The sequence below is a fragment of the Salvelinus fontinalis genome, chromosome 30 (genome assembly GCF_029448725.1).
Source record: "Salvelinus fontinalis isolate EN_2023a chromosome 30, ASM2944872v1, whole genome shotgun sequence".
In the NCBI taxonomy this organism is placed as follows: domain Eukaryota; kingdom Metazoa; phylum Chordata; class Actinopteri; order Salmoniformes; family Salmonidae; genus Salvelinus; species Salvelinus fontinalis.
This window is the reverse complement of record NC_074694.1, coordinates 34165034-34185082: the sequence shown is the minus strand read 5'-3', so window position 1 is coordinate 34185082 and position 20049 is coordinate 34165034. Positions and strand designations below refer to the sequence as shown.

The window sequence follows — 20049 nt, the reverse complement described above, 5'->3', positions numbered from 1 at the left end:
AGTTTTGACAATGTAGAGAATAGTAAAATAGTTTAAAAAAAGAAAAACCCTGGAATGAGTAGGTGTGTCCAAACTTTTGACTGGTACTGTATATACACACAAAATACTGCATTTATTTAATATGCCTATTTCACATATGTGCTGTCGACCTACCCTGGTGGCAGTCGCAGTAGGACCAGCCGATGGCCCCAGAAGTCTGTCTGAAGAAGCACCAGGGGTTGGACTCTCTGTCAGGGTTACGACAGTAGCTGTGCTCCCCAAGGCCTCGGCCAGGGTACTGCAGCACGTAGTCTGGAAACTCTGTCCACCGCAGGCAGGGGGCGCCAGAGTCCGTCTGAGACACAGAGCCGTTATAGTAACCCAGCTCTGTAAAACCCTCCGAACAGGAGAGAGGGGCTGAAGAGAGAGAGAGAGAGAGCGAGAAAGAGAATGGAAGAGAGAGAGAGAGGATAATGTTAGTAACCCAGCTTTGAAAAACCCTTGGAACAGGAGCAAGGAGCTTGGAGGAGAGATAGAGAAAGACAGTTGTGGATGGTGAGAAAAGGGACAATGTTACAGTAGAGCTGTAAACCCTTCATAGCAGAGCAGTGGACCCGGAGAGAGGGAGAGAGGAGGAGATGAAGAGAGAGAGGGAGATGGAGAGTCCTTATTCAAAATGGAAAACCACCTTGCTTCTCCTATATTCATGTACAGACAGTTACACAACGTATTAATATGCACTTTCCGATGACACAGCAGGGGACCTCTGTAATACAGTTACTCAACTGATCCATGTTAAAATCCCTCCCACTCCCATTCGTACTCCAAATGAAGGAGGACACACAGCAGAGGGTCCCTAAGGAGGGTACCCTCTGTAGTCTGAGGGTCCCTAAGAGGGGGAATTAGTGGAAGAGGCATAAACAACAAAGGCTAAATAGAACTGCTGCTGACACAAAAATGATGCTGCCCCAACCCAACAACAATATCCCAGGCAGTAATTAGGAGAGAGAGAGAGAGGAGAGAGAGAGATAGAGGAGAGAAAGAGAGAGAGAGAGAGAGAGAGAGAGAGAGAGAGAGAGAGAGAGAGAGAGAGAGAGAGAGAGAGAGAGAGAGAGAGAGAGAATGTATCAGACGTTCCATTGAGTAGCAGGATCAGACTCTATAGTGACTGAACAACACACACTCTGCCAGACACAAACACACATACATGCACGCACCCACACATGCGCGCACACTTACACACACCCTGTGATTAATAGCTAGGACAGAGAGAGGAGCTGCAATAGCCAGGACCAGTGTTATCTCTCACACACAGCTTGGCCATCCTTGAACATCATCTAATCATGCCATGCACGCGCACACACACACACACACACACACACACAGACACACACACACACACACACACACACACACACACACACACACACACACACACACACACACACACACACACACACACACACACACACACACACACACACACACACACACACACACACACACACACACACACACACACACTCTCTCTCTCTCTCTTTCCAGAGGCTGTAGCCCTTACTCATCATACCTCATTCCAATCTGGAAGAGGAAGAGAGAAAAAAGGAGAGGGACCCACATAAAAAATATTGTAGTGTATACTACAGTCGGAATACTATAGTATTCACTGTAGTGTTTTCTCTACAGTTTACTATTGCATAAATACTGTAGTAAAAAAGAGAAGTATATACTATAGTAATTACTGTATTGTTTTTGCGGCCTGTAGTATGGTATACTGTAGTATTTACTGTAGTGTTTTTGCAAACTGTAGTATACTGTAATATTTACTATAGTTTTTGAGGACATTACTGTAGTAATTACTAAAGTGATTTATTATCTTTGACATGGAAGTTTGAGGCTTTCTCCTTGAAAAAACCTACTGGAGAAAAACTATAAGAGCACATTTTCCATAACCTGTAGGTAGAACTAAACAGAGAGTTCACACTTTTGTTCTTTTCCATGACCTGTAGGTAGAACTAAACAGAGAGTTCACACTTCTGTTCTTTTCCATAACCTGTAGGTAGAACTAAACAGAGAGTTCACACTTCTGTTCTTTTCCATAACCTGTAGGTAGAACTAAACAGAGAGTTCACACTTCTGTTCTTTTCCATAACCTGTAGGTAGAACTAAACAGAGAGTTCACACTTCTGTTCTTTTCCATAACCTGTAGGTAGAACTAAACAGAGAGTTCACACTTCTGTTCTTTTCCATAACCTTAAGGTTATGTAGGTCTTTCACTTATGGGTGGCACACATTGGGATTATTGGGGAGGGGAATGGGCAGGGTATATGCAAATTAAGTACTGTAGCATTTACTAGTGATGGGGAAACAAGGCTTCCTGAAGCATTTCCAGCCAATTGTGTTTGAAAATGTTTCATTGCTTGAGGCTTTGATCAACACAGTGTACACTAGCGGCACCAGCTGGTCAAAAGAATTTAGATCAGCCAAATGATTATAGATGATGTCCCACACACCGTAGCGCCTGCGCAGGGTAGCATTTTTGTCTTCTACCAAACCAATCAGGTAGTTGTTTGACAAAAAATAAGCTACTTAGCGATTTTGACACATTCCTCGGCGTTCCGGTATGAAATAGTGATGGGGAAATGAAGCTTCCTGAAGCATTGATGCTTTCCAGACAATTGTGCCGTAAATAGGTTCATTACCCAAGGCTTCAATCAAGAATTTCTAGCAGCTAAATTATTATATTAGATGACGTCCCATACACGGTAGAGCATGGTTTCCCAAACACGGTCCTCGGGACCACAAGGGGAGCACATTTTGGTTTTAGCCCTAGAACTACACAGCTGATTCGAATAATCAACTAATTACATTACAAAATGATGTGAGGAAAAACATCAGAAGAGACTTTAGACAGGCTGGTAAAATATCAACTCTGTCCCTTTAAGGGCAAATATTTGCAAAGAGCGGAGCAGGGTGGAGTTAAATGATGTCACTTTGCTGAAGTGAAAGTTAAATATGGAGCTGGTATCTGCACACAGAAACAAACTTTCTCCTGCAACTCACAAAAATAACACTGCAGCGAAATAAAAGGGAACAACAAAAACTCTGGTGAGTAGCGAGAGAGATGGAGAAGATGCTTAATAAGGAGATAGCAAAACCTTATGAGTGAGAGTGGGAACTCAATTGAAGACACCAAGGTCGGCCTCCCGGGTGGCGCAGTGGTCTAGGGCACTGCATCGCAGTGCTAACTGCGCCACCAGAGTCTCTGGGTTCGCGCCCAGGCTCTGTCGCAGCCGGCCGCGACCGGGAGGTCCATGGGGCGACGCACAATTGGCATAGCGTCGTCCGGGGTAGGGAGGGTTTGGCCGGTAGGGATATCCTTGTCTCATCGCGCTCCAGCGACTCCTGTGGCGGGCCGGGCGCAGTGCGCGCCAACCAAGGGGGCCAGGTACACGGTGTTTCCTCCGACACATTGGTGCGGCTGGCTTCCGGGTTGGAGGCGCGCTGTGTTAAGAAGCAGTACGGCTGGTTGGGTTGTGCTTCGGAGGACGCATGGCTTTCGACCTTCGTCTCTCCCGAGCCCGTACGGGAGTTGTAGCGATGAGACAAGGTAGTAATTACTAGCGATTGGATACCATGAAAATTGGGGAGAAAATGGGATAAAAAAATAAAATAAAATAAAAATAAATTAAAAAAAGACACCAAGGTCACTATGAGAGTGAGAAAAAAGACACAAGTACAACGTTTACTGTCTAAATGCTGACACATTCTAGCACCTCTTTTGATGTGTTTGTTCTGTTGTTGTGTTCCAGAAATGGCGTCCCCTAGAAGTTTCCTGTCTGAAGATCAGTTCCAGTGCTCTATTTGTCTGGATGTGTTCACTGAGCCAGTTTCCACTCCATGTGGACACAACTTCTGCAAGGTCTGTATCAGCAGATACTGGGATACCACTGACCTGTGCCAGTGTCCAATGTGTAAGCATAAGTTCTTCACGAGACCTGAGCTTCTCATCAATACCTTCATTTCTGAGATGGCTGCTCAGTTCAGGAGGTCAGTTCAAGTGGAAGCTCCCGGCAGCCCAAACCAAAGTCTTACAGAGTCTGGAGAAGTGGCCTGTGACGTCTGCACTGGGACGAAGCTCAAGGCCCTGAAGTCCTGCCTGGAGTGTCTGACCTCTTTCTGTGAAATTCACCTGCAGCCTCATCAGAGAGTTACAGGCATGAAGAGACACAAGCTGATCGACCCTGTGGAGAACCTGGAAGACAGGTTGTGTAAGAAGCACGACAGACTCCTGGAGCTGTTCTGTTGTACTGACCAGACATGCGTGTGTCAGTTCTGTACTGAGACAGACCACAAGACTCACCACATCGTCCCTCTAGAGGAAGAGTGTGGCGAGAGGAAGGCTCAGCTTGGGAAGACGGATGCACAAGTGCAGCAGATGATCCAGGAGCGACTGCAGAAGGTTCAGAAGATCAAACACTTAGTACAGTTTAGGAAGAGAGACACAGAGAGAGAGATAGCGGACAGCGTGCAGAGCTTCTCTAATCTGGTGCGCTCCATTGAGAGAAGACAGGCTGAGGTCATTGAATTGGTTGAGGAGAAGCAGAAAGCAGCAGAGATGCGGGCTGACAGGCTCATTAAAGAGCTGGAGCAGGAAATCACTGAGCTAAAGAGGAGACGCACTGAGCTGAAGCAGCTCTCACACACTGAGGATCACCTCCACCTCCTCCAAAGCTCCCTATCCCTGAGCCCCCCCACCAACACCAAGGACTGGTCTGAGATCAGTGTTCACAGTGCGCTGTGTGCAGGGATCATGAGGAGAACTTTGTCTCAGCTGGAGGAGACAGTTATCAAAGAGATGGAGAAGTCGTGTGATGCTGAGCTGATGAGGATGCAGAGGTGTGCAGTGGATGTGACTCTAGACCCTGATACAGCACATCGCTGTCTCATCCTGTCTGAGGACGGGAAACAAGTGAGATATGAAGAAGGACCACAGCTTCTCACTGACAACCCAAAGAGGTTTGATTGTTTATACTCTGTCCTGGGAAAGGAGGGTTTCTCCTCAGGGGCATTCTACTATAAGGTGCAGGTAAAGGGGAAGATTGAGTGGATTTTTGGAGTGGCCAAAGAGTCCATCATGAGAAAAGAACCTGCAACTGAGTGCCCTGAGGGTGGACTGTGGACTGTGTATATGAGAGGTAAAAATAAGTATCAGGCCTGCAACTATACTCGTGTCCCCATTTCCCTGAGAGAGAAGCTCCAGAAGGTGGGGGTGTTTGTGGATTATGAGGAGGGTCAGATCTCCTTCTACAATGTGGAGGCCAGGTCTCATATCTACTCTTTCACTGGCAACACCTTCACTGAGAAACTCTATCCGTATTTCAACCCTTGTAATAATTCTGAGGGTCCAAACTCAGCCCCATTGGTCATCTGTCCTGTCAATCACACAGACTGAATAAAATGACGTAATTTAGCACATTTTATGTGCAATTAGTTTATAGATTTAATTTGATCATGCAATGATGAGTAAATAATATAATGTATTACAGTGTTGGTTATGTATGTGCTGTGTAAGATAATGGGGGTGTACTGTGTTGGAATATTGGGTGTACGGAAACATTTATTTTTATTTTTATTGGTTTACTGCCAGACAACCTTAAAAGACTCAATAAATCCACTAAATGCCAAAACTGACCTATCATCTCTGAGGAATATCACAGCCGATAGTAGAGGCCTGTATAAAACTGACCTATCATCTCTGAGGAATATCACAGCCGATAGTAGAGGCCTGTATAAAACTGACCTATCATCTCTGGGGAATATCACAGCCGATAGTAGAGGCCTGTATGAAACTGACCGATCATCTCTGGGGAATATCACAGCCGATAGTAGAGGCCTGTATGAAACTGACCGATCATCTCTGAGGAATATCACAGCCGATAGTAGAGGCCTGTATAAAACTGACGGATCATCTCTGAGGAATATCACAGCCGATAGTAGAGGCCTGTATAAAACAAACTACTGTGCTATACTTCCTCCTACTGTACACACTGTCTCTTCCTTCTGCTCATCTCATTACACTTCCCTCTCCTTCTTTCTCTTCATCCCCCCATTCCATTGTACTCCACGAGTTAATGAGCATTTTCTGAACCCGTTTTTGTTTTCCAGTATACTTTCAAGCAAATAACTATGGACGATTAAAGCTAATGACACGCCTTCCCTACTATAGGGTAGTAGGAGCATGGGAGGAGTTACGAGACGACACTTTGCTGAAGTCAGAGTTAAATTGAGAGCAGGAAACTGCACACGGTAATGAACACGTTCCTGCTGTTCGTGAAGATTGCAACACAGCTGCAGCCTGCACAGAGTCCACCTTTCATAGAGAAATAGAAGGCACAAGCAAACTCAAGTAAGTACTGATCGAGTTGGAGGGAGGGTTTACCTGAACAGGTAATGGCTTCTTTCTACCAGAATCGCTGTTCTTCCTGTTTTTCTCAGCTGTATTCACCTGCTACGCCCTTGGCTAAAAGCCATGATCTCTGTCGACAATATTAAAGGAATTGTATGAAGATGATTTGTTATATCCGTTTATTACATTTTTCTAGAATTATATTTCCTTGACCACAGAAGTCACTTTTGTGTTGTACATGTCTCAGGAAAAGACACGCAAAAACAGATAGTCACAACGGTAACATTACACGTCGATCAGCAACAGAGTATGACAACCATTTCGTTCACAACCACAAAACACAGTCTACAAACAGGAGAACAGAACAGTTCTGACAAACATCCACTACAGTATATAGTTTATAAATCACTACTGGGTCACTTCTTTAAACCGTAATATCTGATGGAAATGTGCAAATCTGACTGATTCATTTATCTGTATTATATTATATACTGTTGGTTAGTGTAAAGTATATTCTTTCTGAATCCATCATATTTTTATAACCTCTTCCTTGTCTGGATAAAAGGAGAATGAATTGTGGTTGTACTCCTTCCAGAACATAATTATATGGTTGCTCTTGCTCTTTGTGTTGCAGAAATGGCGTCCTCCAGCAGTTTCCTGTCTGAAGATCAGTTCCAGTGCTCTATTTGTCTGGATGTGTTCACTGAGCCAGTCTCCATTCCATGTGGACACAACTTCTGCAAGGCCTGTATCAGCAGATACTGGAACACCACTGCCCGGTGCCGGTGTCCACTGTGTAAGCATATTTTCTACAAAAGACCAGAGTTAAAGACCAACACAACACTGAGAAATGTTGCAGATCATTTCAAAAGAATGAGTGACAGAGACAGAGATTTGTCCCCTGCCAAGCCTGGAGAAGTGGCCTGTGATCTCTGCACTGGGAGAAAGCTCAAAGCCCTGAAGTCCTGCCTGGAGTGTCTGACCTCTTACTGTGAGATTCACTTGCAGCCTCATCAGAGAGTTGCAGGCCTGAAAAGACACAAGCTGATCGACCCTGTGGAGAACCTGGAAGCCATGATGTGTAAGAAGCACGACAGACTCCTGGAGCTGTTCTGTAGGACTGACCAAACGTGTGTGTGTCAGTTCTGCACTGAGACAGACCACAAGACTCACCACACCGTCCCTCTAGAGGAAGAGTGTGGAGAGAGAAAGGCTCAACTGCGGAACTCCATAGCACAAATGCGGCAGATGATCCATGACCGCTGGCAGAAGGTTAGGGAGATCAAACACTCAGTAGAGCTCAGCAAGAGAGTTGCAGAGAGAGAGATAACAGACAGCGTGCAGGTCTTCACTGATCTGGTGCGTTCCATTGAAAGAAGCCAGGCTGAGCTCATTGTGGAGATTGAGGAGAAGCAGAAAGCCGAAGACAGGCGGGCTAAAGGGCTGATTAACGAGCTGGAGCTAGAAATTACCGAGCTTAAGAGGAGACGCACTGAGCTGGAGCAGCTCTCACACACTGAGGACCACCTCCACCTCCTCCAGAGCTCCCCATCCCTGTGCACCCCCACATTCACCAAGGACTGGTCTGAGATCAGTGTTCACTACTACCTACATGTGAAGAATGTGAGGAGAGTTGTGTCTCAACTAGAGGAGACACTTCATAATGAGATGGAGAAGTTGCCTGACATCAAGCTGAAGAGGATGCAGCAGTATGCAGTGGATGTGACTCTGGACCCTGATACAGCATTTCCATACCTCAACGTGTCTGAGGACAGAAAACAAGTGACACTGGGAGACGTACTAAAGACACTTCCTAACAACCCAGAGAGGTTTGATTATAATCCCTCTATCCTGGGAAAGAATGAATTCTCCTCTGGGAGATTCTACTATGAGGTGCAGGTAGAGGGGAAGACTTGGTGGAGGTTAGGGGTGGCTAGAAAGTCCGCCAACAGGAAGGGCTGGCTTCCACTGACCCCTGAGAATGGATTCTGGACTCTGGGTCTGAAGAGTGGGTACCACCAGTACCACCGGCATTGGTATTGTGCAAACATGTACGATAACCTCTTATTCCTGCCCTTCTTCTCCGGCGAGCCCCCGACACCCCAAAAAGTGGGGGTGTTTGTGGATTATGAGGAGGGTCTAGTCTCCTTTTATGATGTAAAGGCCAGATCTCACATCCACTCTTTCACTAGCTGCAACTTCACCGAGAAGCTCTATACATACTTCAACTCGGGTGGTAATGCTGGTGGTAAAAACACTGCCCCATTGGTCATCTCTACTGTCAATCACACAGAATAAATTGTGATCCAATAAGGTCACAGAGCTTATAGTGGCATATGTATTCATAATGCTGTCAGTCAGAGATGTGACAGTATAACCTAATGATGATTTGGTCATTTGTCAGATGGTGTTATTCAATTAGGCACCTGAAAGAAAACATACATACATGAATGGAATTGTAAAATGTGTTGATGGGAGTAATGTCTTTGATATAATATGATGTTGTTGCATGTAATGGTGTGTTCAATTGTAGTGGCGTGAGGTGTGTCTAAGTGTTTGTTACATACTGAAAGTACAGAGGAGTTGTAATTTACTTTCACCTTATCTTTTACATCCGATGTTTATGATGTGTTTTAAGTTGATCATTTTGGTTATTTGATCATTTTTCCTTTTTTCTATCAAGTGTGATGAGACCATGTGTGAAAATACATTTTAGAACAAACTTGCGTATGATTTGGGAATATGTGCTGTTTCGAAGGAAATCATGTTTTTTAGTTGCCTTCTTGTTTGATGGACCCTGACAGATCTCAAAAGATTTGACCTAAACCCAAATTAACTCAAAACATTCTGGTCACACACTGATTGCTAGGGCAACCAACACTCTGTGTTGCTACGACAACCAGTCTCCTCCATCGCTATGGGAACCATCACCCCGGGAACACTCATTCTCTCAGCTCCCATAATCCATTTCCCCGCCACAATGAGTATTTGACACGGTTTACACGTACAGAGCTGAGCCATGCGGGGGTGGGTATATGTCTGTGCTCACACACATGCCGGCAGTGCATACAAACACGAGACACACTCATACCTACAACATCAGCTACACAATAATAAAGCACACTGATGTACTGTTCGCTAACAAAGCCAAGGAGGGCCTTACAGATTATCATATTAATCTCAGACGAAACCTCAGACACATTTCATCCAGAACCTTCCCCTCCCCAGTCTGCTGTCTGATTGGCCAGACGTTGTGGCAGGGTTTCTTTTCCTTGATGTGGCACCATTCAAAGGCCTCAATTAATCATCAGCACTGTAGAGATTTGGGTGCGTGTGTGTGTGTGCTTCTGTGGATTTTGAGCACTTGGATTGAGGCCAGAAATGATGAATCGGCTGGTCTTTGCTAGTGAGAGAGAGAGAGAGAGCCCCACCCAGATCACAACCACCAGCCACACAGAGAGAGAGAGAGAGAGAGAGAGAGAGAGAGAGAGAGAGAGAGAGAGAGAGAGAGAGAGAGAGAGAGAGAGAGGGAGAGAGAGAGAGAGAGAGAGAGGGAGAGAGGGAGAGAGAGAGAGAGAGAGAGAGAATAGAGATGGGGGATATAGGAGGAGGGGAAAATAGGTTATAAGAACATGTGGAGTGAGAGTAGGAATGGAGAGACTATGAGTGGGGGAAGAAGGGATGGCACATTTTATAGAACACAAAGAATTGGATCAGGGAACTGGAAGAAGATGAGAGAGGTGACTGTTAGCCTACCTGTGTTTTGCACCTCGTTTAAATAACTGTCATCAGCTACCACCTGAGAGAAGAGGAACACATCAGACATAGTTTCAGATAACACAACCTACTGTCAATGTTTCACATCATCTCTGTTACAGAACAAATCAATTCTATATAGACCCCCATGACCTTGCCTAAGACCCGAAGCCTGTTACAGGCTTTAGCTCAGTGGGCTTGTCTTGTGGCGTGCCGACGATGCAGGTGAAATCCCTACCAGTCACATAGACAAACATTACAGACACACAAGCATACAGAACACAGAGACCTGGGTACTGAATAGTGGAGGCGGGTGTGAGGAGCTTTAGGAGTACCGCCTCATTGTAATTGCTGTAATGGAATAAATGGAACCATGTGTTCAAATGTTCCGTGGATTTTTGTATACCGTTCCATTAATTCCATTCCAGCTGATACAATGAGCCCATCCTCCTATAGCTCCTTCCACCAGCCTCCTCTGGTACTGAAGAATTGAGTTTTAGACAGTTTCAGATGATATCTGACAGAATGCTGTGTAGTGCAGTCTCTTAGAGTCACAGAAACCAGGTCAGAGTCGAGAGGAGAGAAGGAAATGGAGGACATTCTCTGACTGTTTCTGCTGATACTATATATATATATATATATATATATATATATATAGTATTTTACACCATTTGTCTCCCCAATTTCGTGATATCCAATTGCAATCCAATTACGATCTTGTCTCATCGCTCCCCAACGGGCTCGTGAGAGGTGATGGTCGAGTCATGCGTCCTTCCAAACATTACCCGCCAAACCACGCTTTTTTAACACCTGCAGCTTAACCCGGAAGCCAGCCGCACCAATGTGTTGGAGGAAACACAGTTCAACTGATGACCGAAGTCAGCCTGCATGCGCCCGGCCCGCCACAAGAAGTCGCTAGAGCGCGATGAGCCAAGTAAAGTCCCCCCCGGGCCAAATCCTCCACTAAACCGGACGACGCTGGGCCAATTGTTCGCCACCCTATAGGACACCCGGTCACGATCAAACCCGGGTCTGTAGTGACACCTCAAGCACTGCGATGCAGTGCCTTAGACTGCTGCGAGACTCAGGAGGCCCCTGTTTCTGCTGATACTGAATAAAAGAGGACTCAGATAACATCTATAAATGTTTCACCCTCTTCACCTCGACTTCCATTGTAGCTTACTTTGAATCAAACACATATAGGCCTGGACTACCAAGTTTGGCATGAAAACACTAGGCTAAATCATAAATAAACAGTATACAGGCTTATCTTTCTTGTGTTTTTCATGTTTTACAGCACAAGGCATAGACGCATACACACTAAAAACAAATGATTCTAGTCCCAAATCCCAAAAAAGGGTTGGTTTCTAACCCTTTTTGGTGCTACAGTGTATGGAACCATTTTTTGAAGGTTCTATAAAGAACCATGCTCATAAGGTTCTAAATAAAACCTGAATTGTGCTATAAAGAACCCTTTCCCAAGGTTCTAAAAATAACCATTAAAAAAAGGTTCTATATAGAACCAAAAAAGGGTTCCGCTATGGTTACAACCCTTTTTGGGGCAATATAGAACCGTTTTCTATGGTTCTTAGTAGAACCTGTGTGGAGAATGGTTCTATAAAGAAGGTTCTTTGTAAAACCATACAGGTTTTGTTGTTGTGGTTTAATAGCCATATTATATTGTTAAAATTCCAAAGGTTTTATAATTGTGTTTATTAACAAGTTGCTCTGGAATGGCTGGGGGTCCCTAGTGATGTCATATTTGATGCCGGAGCTCCGAGGCATGCGTCGAAATTGCTAAGCAGTGTACTTCAAAGCAGTGTCCCGATGCCTGTATCACTTTATCAGAAGCACGTGATCAATGACGTCCGAAGGTTCGTTTTGTCAAACAACCACCTGATTGGTTTGGTATTGGTTTGGTAGAAGACAAAAAGGCTACGCTGCACACGTGCACTACGGGGCGTGTGTTATGAGAACTTTGTTTTCAATGTTCTTAAACTGAACTTTAATTCATCTACTCAGTCTGCAACCCAGAGTTCTGGTTTAAATGAAGCAGACGGAGACCAAGCTTTCAAGAGTCAGATTCTTCATTCAAGAGAGCTCTGAATATCATACAATGCCTTTTATACCTCACACATTTGGTTATGACATACACTTTATAATTTATAAATGCCTCTCCTCTCATCTAACACTGTCACAATGTTCACCTTCGATAGCTCCTTCTGTCTACCTGGGTTCCTCTATCTACATGTCTGCAACTGACAAGTCGAAACAGGAAACCTCTGTGGTTCCCCAGTGCCTGACTTACTTCTCTTCTCGGAGCACAGTCTAGTCTATAATGTCAGAGTAATAGACCAAATTGTTTCCTGCAAATCCACACAGACATGTTCCATCCTATAATTGTCTATATTTCTCTAACCTACTTTGAAACACACACACACACACACACACACACACACACACACACACACACACACATGTTAAATGACCCCTTCTATTATTTGGCATTAACTCAATAAATGAATGCTATGTATAAGTCTTCTCCAAATGGTCATTGCTTATCATATCCTGCAACATGTTACATAATCTACTGCAAGCCTAACGGTTTCTCCACTCCCTGGGTGGGGAGACCTCCTTCCTGTTATCAGTTTCACAGGTGTCACAGTACATTGAGTGGTTGTTTTAACTTTTAGCCCTTAACTTATATAATTTCTATGTCAGTGTGGGACATCATCTATAACACCAGCAGGTGCCACTAGTGTACACTGTGTCGCTCAAAGCCTCGTGTAATTAACCTATTTTCGACACAATTGGCTGGAAAACCCCAATGCTTCAGGAAGCTTAATTTCCCCATCACTGGGGGTCCCCAAGGAGAGAATTAAGAAATACTGACTTAATCAACTGTTCTCAATTGTCATGAGGCCATACATGAGTCTGTCACAAGGCACCATCACCAGCCATGGTCATATATAACATGTAATAGCAAAACACAGCAGATTAGATCAACTGGGATGGTACTCACTCACAGTTGCACAAAAAGGGCAGACTACAAACCATGCCCCCAAAAATTCAAATTAGCCACCGCCCCTACCAATTAATAAAATCAAACCCAATTTTATTGGTTGCGATACACTTACTTAGCAGATGTTATTGCAGGTGTAGCTAAATGCTTGTGTTCCTAGCTCCAACAGTGCACTAACAATTCACAACAATTCATACAATCTAAAAGTAAAAGAATGGAATTAAGAAATATATAAATATTAGGATGAGCAATGTCGGAGTGGCATTAACTGGAATACGGTAGAATACATTATATACATATGAAATTAGTAAAACAGTATGTAAACATTTTTAAAGTGACCAGTGATTCCATGTCTATCTACATAGGGCAGCAGCGTTTATTAAGGTGCAGGGTTGAGTGACCCGGGTGGTAGCCGGCTAGTGACAGTGACTAAGTTCATGGCAGGTTACTGGGTGGAGGCCGGCTAGTGATTGCTATTTAACAGTCTGATGGCCTTGAGATAGAAGCTGTTTTTCAGTCTCTCAGCCCCAGCTTTGATGCACCTTGATGCACCTGACCTTGTCTTCTGGATGATAGTAGGGGGAACATGCCGTGGCTCGGGTGGTTGATGCCCTTGATGATCTTTTTGGCCTTCCTGTGACATCGGGTGCTGTAGGTGTCCTGGAGTGCAGGCAGTGTGCCCCCGGTGATGTGTTGGGCAGACCGCACCACATTCTGGAGAACCCTGCGGTTGCGGGCAGTGCACTTGCCATACCAGGCGCTGATACATCCCAACAGGATGCTCTCAATGGTGCATCTGTAAGAGTTTGTGAGGGTCTTAGGGGCCTTTTTGCGCCTTCTTTACAACACTATCTGTGTGGGTGGACAATTTCAGATTGTCCGTGATGTGTATGCCAAGGAACTTTAAGCTTTTCACCTTCTCCACTGTGGTCCCGTTAATGTGGATGGGGGCGTGCTCCCTCTGCTGTCTCCTGAAGTCCACGATCAGCTCTTTCATTTTGCTGACGTTGAAATTATTTTCCTGGCACCACTCCGCCAGGGACCTCACCTCCTCCCTGTAGGCTATCTCGTCATTGTTGGTAAACAGGCCTATCACTGTTGTGTTGTCTGCAAACTTGATGATTGAGTTGGAAAAGTGCGTGGCCATGCAGTCATGGGTGAACAGGGAGTACAGGATGGTTCCGAGCACGCACCCTTGTGGGGCCCCTGTGTTGAGGATCAGCGTAGTAGAGGTGTTGTTTCCTACCTTCAGCACCTGGGGGCGGCCCGTAAGGAAGTCCAGAACCCAGTTGCACAGGGCGGGGTTCAGACCCAGGGCCCCAAACTTAATGATGAGATTGGAGGGTACTATGATGTTGAAGGCTGAGCGAAGTCAATGAACAGCATTCGTACATAGGTATTCCTCTCGTCCAGATGGCATAGGGCAGTGTGCAGTGCGATCACGATTGCATATTCTGTGGCTCTATTGGGGCGGTATGCAAATTGTAATGGGTCTAGGGTGTCAGGTAAAGTGGAGGTGATATGATCCTTAACTAGCCTCTCAAAGCACTTCATGATGACAGAAGTTACCTTTGCTTTCTTTGGTACAGGAACAATGGTGGACATCTTGAAGCAAGTGGGGACAGCAGACTGGGATAGGGAGAGATTGAATATGTCAGTAAACACTCCAGCTAGCTGGTCTGCGCATGCTCTGAGGACGCGGCTAGGGATGCCGTCTGGGCCAGTATCCTTGAGAGGGTTAATTAACAAGCTTAAATGTCTTACTCACATCGGCCACAGAGAATGAGAGCCAAAGTCCTCGGGAGCGGGCCACTGTGTTATCCTCAAAGTGGGCGAAGAAGGTGTTTAGCTTGTCCGGGTGCAAGGCGGCGGTGTCCGCGACGTGGCTAGTTTTCCCTTTGTAATCCGAGATTGTCTGGAGTCCCTGGCACATACGTCTCGTGTCTGGGCCGTTGAATTGTGACTCCACTTTGTCTCTGTACTGATGTTCCTGTTCCTGTTTGATTGCCTTACGGAGGGCATAACTGCAGTGTTTGTATTCAGGCATATTCCTAGACACCTTGCCATGGTTAAATGTGGTGGTTTGCGCTTTCAGTTTTGCGCGAATGCTGCCATCAATCCACAGTTTTGGGTTTGGGTAGGTTTTAATAGTCACAGTGGGAACAACATTCCCTTTACACTTCCTGATGAACTCAGTCACTGTGTCAGTGTATACATCAAGGTTATTCTCAGAGGCAACCCGGAACATATCCCATTCCGTGTAATCAAAAAAAAGCATGGATTCCGATTGATCAGTCCAGCGTTAAATAGACCTTAGCACGGGTACTTCCTGTTTGAGTTTCTGCCTATAGGAAGGGAGGAGCAGAATAGAGTCCTGATCTGATTCGCCAAAGGGTGGGCGGGGGAGGGCCTTGTAGTAATCCCGGGAGGGAGAGTAACAACGTTCAAGAGTTTTTGAAGCGCGAGTACTACAGGCAATGTGTTGATAGAACTTTGGTAGCATATTCCTCAAATTTGCTTCATTAAAGTCCCCAGCTAAAACAAATGCGGCCTCAGGATATGTTGCTTCCAGTTTGTAGAAAGTCCAGTGTAGTTATCTATCACTATAAGAGGAAAGAACCCTTTTTTGAACAGCAAGGAACCATTGAAGGGCTCAAAGGGTTCTTATGATCAGTATGGTTCCACATAGAACCATCACCCTTCCCTTGAGGAACCCACATGTTGTAGTGTGTAGGCTTGGTTAAAGATGGAGATTATTTCATCATAGTCCAAAAAGTCACTGTGTTCCCTTTCAAAGTACAACAGTGCAGGATTGTTGAGATGTGCAGTCAGCATGCAAGATGTGATGGATGTTTTGATCTGGTTTGTAGTGGAGAAGAGTCTCTCAACACTACATGAAGTAATAAGAAGGATAATGATGGCCCTCAGTAGTCTATTGATGTTAGGGAAAATGTCAGGCCTGCAGCTGTCCAAAACCTCAATAAGGGATGGGAATTCCTTTCCGGTGCAGTTTCTGAATGAACACGGTTAATTCAGCATCCATAACAGAGTTATGATAGTGACCACATGGGGCCTGAAGTGATTATTTCAGTGCAAAAGTCCTAGACCCTGGCAGACAGGCCGCTGCTGCCAGATATGGGAAGCATTTCTGTTACATGCATTTTAAATGTATATTTAAATTACTTCTGAGTATTTTGTATAACGCTGGGATGAACTACACTGTTTTGTAATAAGAAACTTTCGAGAACTGTAATTTGTATTTTCAAAATGGAAAAATAATTTTATATACCATTTTTTTTTATAGCGGTTCACAATTTTGTGGCCCCCTTTCACCCTGCATTGGTATCAGAAGTGTAATGGTACTACGGTGTAATGAGAGCAGCTGATAAATTAACTAAATATACAGTGCATTCCGAAAGAATTCAGACCCCTTGACTTTTTCTTACATTTTGTCACGTTACAGCCTTATTCTAAAATGGATAAAATTATTTTCCCCCTCATCAATCTACACACAATACGACATAATGACAAGGTAATTCTTTTTTGGTAAAAAACAACAACAAAAAAACACTGAAATACCTTATTTATATACAATTGAAGTCGGAAGTTTACACCTTAGCCAAATACATTTCAACTCAGTTTGACACAATTCCTGACATTTAATCTTAGTAAAAATTCCCTGTCTTAGGTCAGTTAGGATCACCACTATTTGAAGAATGTAAATTCTTCAAAAAAATAATAGTAGGGAGAATGATTTATTTCAGCATTTCTTTCTTTCATCACATTCCCAGTGGGTCAGAAGTTTACATTCACTCAATTAATATTTGGTAGCATTGCCTTTAAATTGTTTGACTTGGGTCAAACAGTTCGGGTAGCCTTCCACAAGCTTCCCACAATAAATTGGTTGAATTTTGGCCCATTCCTCCTAACAGAGCTGGTGTAATTGAGTAAGGTTTGTAGGCCTCCTAGCTCGCACACACTTTTTCAGTTCTTCCCACATATTTTCTATAGGATTGAGGTCAGGGCTTTGTGATGGCCTCTCCAAAATGGAAGACCCATTTGCCACCAAGCTTAACTTCCTGACTGATCTCTTGAGATGTTGCTTCAATATATCCACATGATTTTCCTACCTCATGATGCCATCTATTTTGTGAAGTGCCCCAGTCCCTCCTGCAGCAAAGCACCCCCACAACATGATGCTGCCACCCCCGTGCTTCACGGTTGGGATGGTGTTCTTCTGCTTACAAGCGTCCCCCTTTTTCCTCCATACATAACGATGGTCATTATGGCCAAACAGTTCTATTTTTGTTTCATCAGACCAGAGGACATTTCTCCAAAAAGTACGATCTTTGTCCCCATGTCCAGCTGCAAACCGTAGTCTGGCTTTTTTATGGCGGTTTTGGAGCAGTGGCTTTTTCCTTGCTGAGCGGCCTTTCAGGTTATGTCGATATAGGACTTGTTTTACTGTGGATATAGATACTTTTGTACCTGTTTCCTCCAGCATCTTCACAAGGTCCTATGCTGTTTTTCTGGGATTGATTAGCACTTTTCGCACCAAAGTACATTCATCTCTAGGAGACAGAACATGTCTCCTTACTGAGCGGTATGATGGCTGCGTGGTCCCATGGTGTTTATACTTGCGTACTATTGTTTGTACAGATGAACGTGGTACCTTCAGGTGTTTGGAAATTGGAAAGGATGAACCAGACTTGTGGAGGTCTACAATTTCTTTCTGAGGTCTTGGCTGATTTTTTTTGATTTTCCCATGTCAAGCAAAGAGGCAATGAGTTTGAAGGTAGGCCTTGAAATACATCCAGAGGTACACCTCCAATTGACTCAAATGATGTCAATTCGCCTATCAGAAGCTTCTAAAGCCATGACATAATTTTCTGGAATTTTCCAAGCTGTTTAAAGGCACAGTCAACTTAGTGTATGTAAACTTCTGACCCACTGGAATTGTGATACAGTGAATTATAAGTGAAATAATATGTCTGTAAAGAATTGTTGGAAAAATTACTTGAGTCATGCACAAGTAGATGTCCAAACCGACTTGCCAAAACTATATTTTGTTAACAAGACATTTGTGGAGTGGTTGAAAAACGAGTTTTAATGACTCCAACCTAAGTGCATGTAAACTTCCGACTTTAACTGTAAGTATTCAGACCCTTTGCTATGAGACTTGAAATTGAGCTCTGGTACATCCTGTTTTCATTGATAATCCTTGAGCTGTTTCTACAACTTGATTGGAGTCCACCTGTGGTAAATTCAATTGATTGGACATTATTTAAAAAGGCACACACCTGTTTATATAAGGTCCCACAGTTGACAGTGCATGTCAGTGCAAAAACCAAGCCATGAGACTTGAAATTGAGCTTAGGTACATCCCGTTGTCATTGATAATCCTTGAGCTGTTTCTACAACTTGACTGGAGTCCACCTGTGGTAAATTCAATTGATTGGACATGATTTAGAAAAGCACACATCCGTCTATATAGGGTCCCACAGTTGACAGTGCATGTCAGAGCAAAAACCGAGCCATGAGGTTGAAGGAATTGTCCGTAGAGCTCTGAGACAGGATTGTGTCGAGGCACAGACTTGGGGAAGGATACCAAAAAAGGTCTGTAGCTTTGAAGGTCCCCAAGAATACATTCGCCTCCATCATTTTTAAAGGAAGAAGTTTGGAACCACCAAGACACTTCCTAGAGCTGGCCGTCTGGCCAAACTGAGCAATCGTGGGAGAAGGACCTTGGTCAGGGAGGTGACCAAGAACCTGATGGTCACTCTGACAGAGCTCCAGAGTTCCTCTGTGGAGATGGGAGAACCTTCCAGAAGGACAACCCATCTTTGCAGCACTCCACCAATCAGACCTTTATGTAAGCCACTCCTCAGTAAAAGGCACATGACAGACTACTTGGAGTTTGCCAAAAGGAACCTAAAGGACTCACAGACCATGAGAAACAAGATTCTCTGGTCTGATGAAACCAAGATTGAACTCTTTGGCCTGAATGCAAAGCGTCACATCTGGAGGAAACTTGGCACCATCCCTACGGTGAAGCATGGTGGTAGCAGCATGGAGGTGGCAGGAACATGCTGTGGGGAGGTTTTTCAGCTGCAGGGACTTGGAGATTAGTCAGGATTGAGGGTAAGCTGAACGGAGCAAAGTACAGAGAGATCCTTGATGAAAACATGCTCCAGAGCGCTCAGGACCTCAGACTGGGGCGAAGGTTCATCTTCCAACAGGACAATGACCCTAAGCACACTTCCAAGACAATGCAGGAGTGGCTTTGGGACAAGTCTCTGAATTTCCTTGAGTAGCCCAGCCAAAGCCCGGACTTAAACCCGATCGAACATCTCTGGAGAGACCTGAAAATAGCGGTTCAGCAACGCTCCCCATCTAACCTGACAGAGAGAGGATCTGAGAGGATCTGCAGAGAAGAATGGGAGAAACTCCACAAATACAGGTGTGCCAAGCTTGTAGCATCATACCCAAGAAGCCTCGATGCTGTAATCGCTGCCAAAAGTACTTCAACAAAGTACTGAGTAAAGGGTCTGAATACTTGTGTAAATGTGACATTTCAGTTTTTCTTTTTCATTACATTTGCAAAAATGTCTAAAAACCTGTTTTTGTTTCGTCATTATGGGGTATTGTGTGTAGATTGATGAGGGGGAAAAACACTTTATAATTTTTAGAATATGGCTGTAAGGTAACAAAATGTGAAAAAGTCAAGGGGTCTGAATACTTTCTGAGCGCACCTAAATGTATATGTAAAAATGAAACTCAGTATTATCCTAGTTAGCTCAGTCCCGAAATAAGGCCAATAATAATACCCAGTGTGCTTTGCAGTTCATTTTGGTATGTTAATTTGCACATATAGATTTGATCA

At 44.3% G+C, this 20049-nt stretch overlaps 3 protein-coding genes and 1 non-coding gene across 4 annotated transcripts in view; 2 read left to right on the top strand and 2 right to left on the bottom strand.

Moving 5' to 3' along the window:
• The window catches only part of LOC129829075 (neurotrypsin-like), a 43445-nt gene that overhangs the window by 11283 nt on the left and 12113 nt on the right, over positions 1–20049 (bottom strand). The window contains exons 2-3 of the mRNA XM_055890549.1: positions 10145–10187; positions 154–396 (exon numbers count right to left, since the gene is read on the bottom strand). Coding sequence (XP_055746524.1) covers positions 154–396; positions 10145–10187 — 286 coding nt within the window. The remainder of the gene's footprint in view (positions 1–153; positions 397–10144; positions 10188–20049) is intronic.
• On the bottom strand, positions 1872–1924 carry LOC129829270 (U7 small nuclear RNA). Its single transcript, XR_008755359.1, has one exon. It is a non-coding gene; the product is annotated as a U7 small nuclear RNA (small nuclear RNA).
• Positions 2978–5669, top strand: LOC129829077 (E3 ubiquitin-protein ligase TRIM39-like). The gene is made up of 2 exons (XM_055890551.1): positions 2978–3087; positions 3792–5669. The coding sequence occupies exon 2, from the start codon at positions 3794–3796 to the stop codon at positions 5432–5434; it is 1641 nt and encodes a 546-aa protein (XP_055746526.1). The 5' UTR covers positions 2978–3087; positions 3792–3793; the 3' UTR covers positions 5435–5669.
• On the top strand, positions 6541–9160 carry LOC129829076 (E3 ubiquitin-protein ligase TRIM21-like). The gene has a single exon (XM_055890550.1). It carries the CDS (start codon positions 6995–6997, stop codon positions 8684–8686), a length of 1692 nt encoding a protein of 563 aa, XP_055746525.1. The 5' UTR covers positions 6541–6994; the 3' UTR covers positions 8687–9160.

Bases quoted from the DNA above. Each gene is read 5' to 3' on its own strand.
- LOC129829077 (XM_055890551.1), top strand. From the start codon at position 3,794: ATGGCGTCCCCTAGAAGTTTCCTGTCTGAAGATCAGTTCCAGTGCTCT.
- LOC129829076 (XM_055890550.1), top strand. From the start codon at position 6,995: ATGGTTGCTCTTGCTCTTTGTGTTGCAGAAATGGCGTCCTCCAGCAGT.